The sequence below is a fragment of the Euphorbia lathyris genome, chromosome 5 (assembly GCF_963576675.1).
Source record: "Euphorbia lathyris chromosome 5, ddEupLath1.1, whole genome shotgun sequence".
Lineage (NCBI taxonomy): Eukaryota > Viridiplantae > Streptophyta > Magnoliopsida > Malpighiales > Euphorbiaceae > Euphorbia > Euphorbia lathyris.
This window is the reverse complement of record NC_088914.1, coordinates 80,417,262-80,427,268: the sequence shown is the minus strand read 5'-3', so window position 1 is coordinate 80,427,268 and position 10,007 is coordinate 80,417,262. Positions and strand designations below refer to the sequence as shown.

Sequence of the window (10,007 nt, the reverse complement as noted above, 5' to 3'; positions counted from 1 at the left end):
TTCGCCAAGCCTAAATCTTTGATTGTGAATGCATTATGTAATGATGTCTTGACATTTTCTATCATCTGTTTAGAAGTTCCTGTCAATAATATGTCATCAACATACACAATAAGAGCAATAAAATCATATCCATCTTCCTTGGTAAAAAGACAATAATCGTGAATAGATCGAGTAAAACCAAGAGCAATCAATGTAGCAGTGAATTCCTTATTCCATTGTCGACCTGCTTGCTTTAAGCCATAGATAGATTTGATTAATCGACAAACTTGACCCTTTGCTACTTTATCATAGCCTTCAGGCGGACTCATATACAACTCCTCCTCGATGTAACCATGCAAAAATGCATTGTTAACATGGATCTGATATATTTCCCACCTCTGATGTACTGCAATTGCCAAGAATAATCTCACAGTTACCACTTTAGCTACTGGAGAAAAGCTATCATGATAATCAACACCACATTCCTGGTTATAGCCTCATGCTACCAACCTTGCTTTGTATTTGTCAAGACTGCCATCAGCCTTATATTTAACCTTGAAAACCCATCGGGAAGAAATAGCTTTCTTGCCTTTAGGCAAAGTAGTTAATTGCCATGTACCATTACTTTCTAAAGCCTTCAACTCAAGCTGCATAGCCTTGATCCAGTTTGGATCCTTACATGCTGTTCTATATGTAGTAGGTTCTGGGATCTGTGCAACATTACTAAGAAAAGCATAATGATGTGATGTAAAAGAAGGTAAAACTGGTACACCAATTTGACTGGAAGTGCTCACATTATTGGTAATAAAATCACGTGTCCAAGTTGGTGGGTGGACCGAACGAGTAGATCTGCGCAAAATTGGAGGTTCAGATTCATGTATGGGAGAAAATGTTTGTGTTGGCAATGTGTCTGCAGATACATTTGTGGGAAAGGGTGAAGGTAATGAGGCATTAGTAGAAGGAGATGAAGACAATGTAATTTTTGTATTATCTGTGGATGACAGAGGAGAAGATACCGATTGTATCTGTGTTGAAGCAGTCTGCATCCTATCAGTGCACGAATTCGGATGGGACACATGTGGTTGCTGCAAAATTAATTCTCCACCACCTGTATTAGTCTCAAGGAAAGAAGAAAAATTAGTAGAAGGATTAATAGGTTGCAAAACTGTATTTTCCTTAAAAGGAAAACATTCCTCATGAAAGATGACATCTCTTGACACCTTAATTTGCTTATTCTCCTAATCATACATCTTGTAGCCTTTCTGTCCCACAGCATATCCTAGAAACACTCCTTTAAAAGCCCTAGGATTGAACTTATCTTTCTGTGCCAATGTATTCTTATAATACCCCAAACATCCAAACACTTTAAGATGACTCAAGTCTGGTTGATTTTTGTACAAAACTGTATATGGACTCTGCCACTTCAAAACCTTAGTAGGTAACAAATTTATAATGTGTGTAGCTTGTAAAATTGCCTCACCCCAGAATTTTTTTGGCATTTTAGATTGAAACAACAACGCCCTTGCTACTTCAAGCAAGTGTTTATGCTTACGTTCTACCACACCGTTTTGTTGTGGAGAATAAGCACAACTTTTCTGGTGTAAAATGCCCTTGTTTTGGAACAATTTATGACACACTGAATTCACAAACTCAGTTCCATTATCAGTTCGGATGATTTTCACCCTTGTGTCAAACTGGTTTTCAGTAAAAACCAAAAACTGAGCAATACTGTCAGCCACCTGTGCTTTAGATTTTAATAATATTGTCCAAGTACTCCTCGAAAAATCATCAACTATTGTCAAAAAATAAGAAGCACCAGAAATAGAAACATGTCTATAAGGACCCCAGATATCCATGTGAAGCAACTCAAAAATTTTATTTCTCCTAATATCACTTACAGGAAAAGAAAACCTTTGTTGTTTGGCTAAAGGACAGATTTCACAGTTGATACAGTTTTGTCCATGAACTATACCTTCTATGTGGTTTAACTTCTGTTGTGAAGCATGACCAAAACGTAAATGCCACAAATTGTTGGATAAAACTACATCAACATGATTTGTTGTTACAGATAAAATCCTATCTGAACTACAATATGTTGCCTTCCACTTTTGAATAGTTGCCAATGAGAAAGATCCCTTATTCAACTTGTAGAGACCCTTGACCAACTTTCCTATAGCTACAATCTGTTTAGACTCCTGGTCCTGTACAACACAACATTGTTTATAGAATACCACATATAAATTGCAGTCCTGCAATAATTTGCCAACTGAAAGCAAGTTGAATTGAAATTGTGGTAAATACAACACATCTTTTAACTGTACTTGTGGCTGTAATATTACCGTTCCAATACTGTGAATTCTTTTTAAAGCACCATCTGGTAAGTATACATATCTTATAACTGTTAATTCTTGAATTTCTGAGAACTGATCTAGATCACAACACATATATGTTGTTGCCCCGGAATCTATTACCCAATCTTTGCAGGTAAAGAAATTCAAAACAGGAGATGATGAAGTCTTACCGGCAAATCCTGCAAAAGCTGTGAAGTCCGTTTTTGTTCCTGAAGTACTGCCATCAAAGGATTTTTGTTGCTTCATGATTTTGTTAACTTCCTGTTGAACCAAAAAATTAAAATTTTTAGGAACTTTATCAAAACAACCATATGACTCCACCTGCTCATCTCCACTCAAGTCCAAAGGATTGTCTATAACATCCTGAACCAAATTTGCCTTCTGTTGAACTTCATATTTTTTATCGTTCTTAGGGTCCCTTGGGCCTTTGTACCAATCTGGATATCCCGTGAGTTTAAAACAAGTGTCCCTCGTATGACCAGAATTTCTACAATACACACAATATTTATCTTCTTTCACCCCCTTTTTCTTGCCTTTGTATGAACTGTCTTTTCTGTTGTCTTTATTGTAAGAAACTGCATGAGAAAATTCTGGTTGAACACCATCAGAATGGATCTCTCTTTGTTTTGCTACTCGTTGAATCATAGCAAAGACTTTCTTCATCGTAGGAATGGGATCCATGATTAAAATTTGTGATTTCACACCTTCATACTCCCCATTCAATCCCATGAGGAATTGAATCACCTGATCCTCATCGTTAAAAGTTTGGGCTCTTTTAACAGCATTACAACTGCACACATGTGCTGCATTGCAACAACAAACTGGCAAAGGTCTAAGAAAAGACAATTCCTCCCATAATTTTCTCAGTTTATTGTAATATAGCAAAATAGAAGAATCTCCCTGCACTAATACACCAATTTCACGCTTAATCTGATATAACAATGGGCCATTATTTTCACCAAAATGATCCTCAATATCTAACCATACATTTCTAGCAGATTTAGCATATATAAAAGATTCCACTAAATCACGTGAATTTGTGTTTAAAATCCAAAAAATCACAAGACTATCCATCTTCTTCCATTTTGTATAATCAACAGACAATCTGTCGGGAACTTCATCACTGTTTATGAATTCAAGTTTATCTTTAACTTCTAGTGCAAGAATCATACCTCGACTCCAAGATAAGTAGTTGTTGACAGTTAATGGCGTACTTACAAGCACCAGTCCTGGGTTTTCAGGTTGTGTAAAGGTCATATTGGGAAATTCGTTGAAACTGCGATTGTTGTTCTCGCAATCATTGAAATTGCGATTGTTGTTCTCCCGATTACGATTGGAATTTGAGTTAGTTTCCTGCTCTGGATGATTTCCTGAACCTTCCTTGTTTCTCTGTCCATCATCTTCTCCAGTTTGTAAAGCCTGTATATAGCTTCCTCTCGCCATTAAAATGAACTTAACAAAGCTCTGATACCATGTAAAATCAGTAGATCTACTGATTAATGAAGGAGAGAAAAATAAGAGAGAAAGGAAATATTGGAAACAAAACAAGATTTCTTATTTACTGAAACCGTAAGAATACAATATGTACTGCTATATTATTTATACATTGTATTGTTGAATAACAGCTAAGCTATAACAGAAAATATCTTCTAACTAACTAACAGATTCTTCAACAGTTTTGCATCACGTGTATATTTCCAACACTTTTGCTTGGAAAAAGAGGGTTTGGATCTGTTTATTTGGCTTAATCCAATTCAACTAAAGGATTATTTCCAGAGTTTATGGAGGTCAAATCAGCCGAGGTTTCTTCATCAGCTCCACTTCAAAAGGAGAAACAAGTACACGACAATCTTCGTAGCCATCCTTACATTCTGGACTGTTATGGTGAAGAAACTACTACAACTAAGAATGGTAGGATGATTTATAATATATTATTAGAATATGCTTCTGGAGGAACCCTATCTTCTCTTATTAAGCAATTCGACGGTTGCGGATTGCCTGAATCAGATGTGAGTACATATACAAGGTGTATCCTTGAAGGACTCCATTATATCCATGGTAATGGATATGTGCACTGTGATATGAAGCCGGAGAACGTGTTGCTTGTATCGGATGAAAATGGGGATAGCTTTGTCCCTAAGATTGGGGGTTTTGGGTTGGCCAAGAGATATTTGAACAGTAAAAGGATGAAATTTGATCCTAATTTTGGAGGGACTCCTCTTTACAGGGCTCCAGAGACTGTTATGGATCGGATTCAAGAGCCCCTATGTGATATTTGGGCTCTTGGATGCATTGTTTTGGAGATGTTAACTGGGCAGAATGTTTGGAATCTCAAACCAAACATGGAAACAGATGAAATCTTTGGAAAGATCAAGAACCGTTACGAAATGCCTAAAATTCCTACACACATATCAAAAGAAGGGAAAGATTTCTTGAAGCGGTGTCTCGTGAGAAACCCCAAGTTTAGGTTCACTGCTGAGATGCTGTTATGTCATCCTTTTGTATCAGGATCAGATGATGATTTGAACAATGATGCTGATGATGAGTTGTCTGATTCGAGCTTTTCGGAACCCGAGGAAAGTTCGGATGATGAAAGGGTGAATTGTTCACCGTTAGAAAATGATGCTGATGACGAGTTGTCTGATTGGAGCTTTTCTGAACCTGAGGAGGATTATCCTACTTGTTGGCGAGATGATAGAGTCAAAATAAAGAGAATGAAGTTCAAATGAAGCACGAGTGTGTTGATATTATATATATGTATATGCAATTTATGTATTTAGACTACAAATTTTGTATATATAGGTATATATCTATGTTATTCTTGAGTATTGAGAGAACAAATTTTGTTGTTACTGGAATTCCATTGTTTTTGTATTTCGATGTGCAGATAGTTTTCATCTTGCTACTACATATAGTTGTAAATCTGCCATAACGTAAATGATTTTTACAAAATGAAGCCATTACATGAGTATAGTTAAAAATATAGGTTTTTTTTTTTTTATTTATTTACAATTTTATATAATGTTCACATTTTACTTATTTGGCTGTCCAATAAGTCTTCAAATTAGTTATAAAAATTGATTTATGTGTTTAACTTTAAGAGTTTTGTGTTAGCCTAATAAACTTCCTTAAAAAGTTCCATTAGATTTTTAAGCCTGAAAAGTAAAAGATTTAAACAAGTTCAAAAGTATATCATTTTAAACAAGTCCAGATTAATAGATTACTATTGTAACCACTTTAAGAGGCCAGTAAGTCATTTTAAGAATGATAAAAAAAATCAATTAGTAATTATAAGAAATTTCAGCCAACTAAAATAATTTAAGCCTTGACGCAAGTTTAGAATTTTTTGGCACATTCAAGCCATCATATAAATGATGTATTATTTTCTATGCTTTTTAGGGGAAATTTGTTTACTTCATTTTTTTATTATGTTTTTTCGAAGAGTTTTAGGTATTTGGTTTAAAAACGATTGTTTATCCTTTATACATGAAGCCATTACATGAGTATAGCTAAAAGAAATGAGTTTTTTTTTATTTACAATTTAATATACCGCTGATTGTTTGATGTATTTTTTTTAAGTCATTTGCTTAATTGTTCTTTAAGTAAACAATGTATGTCAATCTCCATTGTTTAATCATTGGACTTTATAGATTTTCCTAAAAATGTTATTTTAAATTAGAGTTGTAATCGAGTCGAGTCTAGTCGAGTTTTGATATGTTCAAACTGGACTTGTTAAAAAATTGACGAGCTCAATCTCAACATCTTATTCGTGAACTGCTCGTGAGTAACTCATTAATTTTGTTCATAAACTTCATCCGCAAACGATTAATTAATTATGTTCATTTGAATTTTTTTAACACAAAATCACATAGTTTTAAACTAAAGTTTATTCAAAATTGTGTCAGTCTTACATTTTTCCCTTTATAAAAATATTATTATTAAAAAATAATTGAACCGAACTTGTTCACGAGCATGTTCATGAACATTATAATCGAGGTTCTTCATAAACTCATTTATAAACCTATAACCGAGTGATCGTGAGCTTTCTAATTCGGCTTGTCTATAAATCCAGCCGAACAAAATGGAGCTTTTATCGAACCGAACGTTAAGTCGCTTATAAACGATTTACCAAATTTACGGCTAATATATTGCATCATGTATATTGAGAGAGATATAACTCATAACACATTGAAGAAGCACTCTCCACTTGATTGATGTCTTTTTAACTTTAATCTTTGATAAATTTTTAGTCAGTAATTCATACTTGATGTAGTTGTAGGAGATTAAAATAGCAGATTAATGTCTAATAATGTCGTCTCAATGCAAACTTTCTTCATCCTTCCAACTTTTAGTCATTTTTAAATACTAACAGCAATAGCTAATTATAGTTTTATCAAACATGATAATCCGTCAATTAATATCAAACAGTTAAAGTAAACAGTAAATAGAACCAATAACCAACTAAAAGCATAACAAACAGCAAACAACAACAATTGAACCGAACAGATTCTTAGAGTGCTTTGCTGTACTCAAGCCGCCATATAAATGATGCATTATTTCTATGTTTCTTAATTTTCTATTCGGTCTATTGTTCCACATTTAAATAATAATAATAATAATAAAATTTGGAAAACATAAATATTCATCGATTTACACAAACACATAATTTAAATATGAATATTTAACTTTTCAAAAAAAAAAATATGAATATTTAAAGATCAACTGCCTTAAGCTTAAAATTGCACTGGTTTATAAGTGGAGGTTAAATTTATAGAACTAAATTTGTACCTTATTTCCATGTATTTATATAAATACATGCTATTTTTGAATTCTTTTGAGAGTTCACTCTATTATTACATCTATTATTACATGGAATCTCTTATTTTATTTTTGGATAATGCCTAAATTTGCTCATATCATTTTTGGAAATACAAATTTATCCTTAACGTACGAAATAGTAAAACTTTACCTATAAGATTTTCAAGTAATATTGATGTTTATATTTAACGAAAAATTGAGCTGACTGGTTTGATCATTATTTGACTGCCACATTACGAAAAAAAATAATTCGTTAATTAACTGTGACATAAGATCTTCCAAAGATTAAGTATCTCTAAAATATTTAATGTGTTACTAATAGAATAACTAAAGAACTATCAAAATACTAACAATTAAGTTTGCCACATATAGTTAATCACTGTCCAAAATATTTACAATGTTATTAACGCGGTCACATTGAACTTGACTAAATGCACAACATTACTTCAATTTATTGACAAACTTGTTTGGAAAATCTAATGTGTCAGTTAAATAACGATAAAAAAAAAGTCCACTCAAATTTTTTATTAGGTATGTATGGGTAAAAATCGATTTTACTTGGAAACATTAGGAGTAAAAATTTACTATTTCGTATATTATAGATAAATCTATATTTCCAAAAATGATATGAGAAAATTTGGACATCATCCAAAAATAAAATAAGAGATTTCATGTGATAACAGTGTGGACTCTCCAAATTTTTTAAAAATAACATGTATTTATATAAAAAAAAAATAAGGTACAAATTTAGCCTTAAGAATTGGATGGGGGAGAATTTATACAAAATAACATGTATTTATATAAAAAATAAGGTACAAATTTAGCCTTAAGAATTGGATGGGGGAGAATTTAACCTCGACGTATAAAACAATGCAATTTTTAAGATTAAGACCATTACTTTCTTCTTTAAGAATTCGTATTTAAATTATATGTTGTTAATTGGCAAATATAATTTTGTGTAAATGGATGCATATTTATATTTACCGATTTTTTTAAATTAGCGTTTGGAGTCCAATTTGCTTTTTCAATCCGTTTTTCACCAAACACACTAGTATTAAGTGATCCAAAATTCTAATTTCACATCTAATTTTTATTTACTAAATATTAGAATTTCAGTTATTATTATTATTATTTAAATTTAGAACAATAGATGTGAATTTCAGTTTACCAAAAAAATAGATGTGAATTTCTTCTTATGACCTGTACAAATAATAGAACATTAAGAAATATAGAAAAGAATACATCATTTGTATTGCGGTTTAATGCATCACAGAACACTCTAAACTTCTCAAGAAAAAATTGATTCGCTTAAACTTTTTTTAAGTGTCAGAAGTTCCATGAACTTTCTTATAATAATCTATTGATTTCCGTAACATTTTTAAGATGGTATATTGGCACTCTAAAGTGGTTAAAGTGATATATATTCCAACTTGTTGTAATCTTTTATGTCATGGTAGATTTACAAATATAGCTATAGTCATTGAATGTGCAGTTGAATAAAAAGAATGAGAATGAATATAAATTGAAAAGACTAATTTGATAACCCGCGAAGCCCAAAACGGGTTATATTCATTTCGCAAGCCCAGCCCATATTAAAGCCCCATGGGCTAAGATTGGACGGGACCCGAATGAAGGAAGCGGGCGCAGCGAGTAAACCACCCTGAATTCCTAAACGGAGCGTCAAGACTCCCACTCAAGACCACGTTCGTTGCCATGAAAGCCACGAAAGGGACATGGCCTAAAAAGGGGTAACCGCCCTCAGAACGTGGCCCACTAAGGAGTAACCGCCCTCGGCGGTTACCCAAAAAACACCTATAAAAGGCCTTAAGAATAAGGGGGGAGGTACGTTCACATTTTCTCCCACAAAGTTATTGCTAAATCAGAGACTCATTATTACAAAAACTGACTTGATCGTCGGAGAGTTTTTCCGGAGATCCTGTCTCCGGTTTTGTTTTGCAGGTAACTCCGGCAAAGAATATCAAAGCGGATCCAGCAAGTTATCATTGGTGCGGTGAACGTGGACCTTTTTCACCAACATTTGGTTAAAGGTACACGAAGAACATGTCAGAACCATCACGAACGACCGGTGTTACCACTAGATCAACCAGTATGAACTCCAGAGGACCTCGGATTGCGAATTCGCAACCTGCAAGTACACAGCCTGTGGTGCCTAGCTCATCGGGTCCTTCGGGACAATTGAGTCCCTTATTGGAAGTCCAAGTGCAAACTGAGATGGAAATGTCCAATAGTGATTTTGTGCAGATGGCAGGACAAGTCTTGGCTTCGAACATGAGCCAGGCGGCTGGAGATCGAATGATTAATTTACTAACGGCCCTCGCCGAACACAATACCGCCGTGGCGGCTGCTCCTCAAGAACCTGTGGTTATCTCAACACAATCACCGACTATCCCTATCATATCGGCCCTCCCGCAGCCATCTCAGGCACCAAATCAAGTGGGCCAGAGTAGTCGCACAAACCCACACAGCCACCCGAGCAACTACTCGCACCCAGATCTTATTACGACGATACATCCGACCTGGCAGCCATCCCAACCGTTGCTAGGAGTGCAAGGCACTCTTCCGCTACAGCAAGTGGAACCTTTTCCTCACAGACATTCGGAGTTGATGACTCCTGGGCGGGAGCACACATTGAACTTTGATCCTATAACGGGACAGCGGTTAGTCTCCCAACAGGCACACGTCTCAACACCGATGGGCGGGTGGATGCCACCCAGAATTCACCAGCAGCGGATGGAAGAAGTCCGACGAATACCCGATATTGACTTAGAAGATCAATTACGAAGCATGATGGAGCGAATGGGATACTCGCCTAGGCCGAGAGCAGAGGTCCAGAGCGAT

At 34.7% G+C, this 10,007-nt stretch overlaps 1 protein-coding gene across 1 annotated transcript; it reads left to right on the top strand.

Moving 5' to 3' along the window:
* Nucleotides 1–3,912: 3,912 nt before the first annotated feature.
* On the top strand, nt 3,913–5,059 carry LOC136229894 (mitogen-activated protein kinase kinase kinase 20-like). The gene is made up of 3 exons (XM_066018762.1): nt 3,913–3,938; nt 3,995–4,053; nt 4,095–5,059. Exons 1-3 carry the CDS (start codon nt 3,913–3,915, stop codon nt 5,057–5,059), a joined length of 1,050 nt encoding a protein of 349 aa, XP_065874834.1.
* Nucleotides 5,060–10,007: the final 4,948 nt, after the last annotated feature.

Excerpts from the sequence above, each read along its gene's own strand:
- LOC136229894 (XM_066018762.1), top strand. The coding sequence starts at position 3,913 with ATGTACTGCTATATTATTTATACATT. Across the intron at positions 3,939-3,994 it reads TGCTATATTATTTATACATT|ATTCTTCAACAGTTTTGCAT; the intron begins GTATTGTTGAAT and ends ACTAACTAACAG. Across the intron at positions 4,054-4,094 it reads CTTTTGCTTGGAAAAAGAGG|GATTATTTCCAGAGTTTATG; the intron begins GTTTGGATCTGT and ends ATTCAACTAAAG.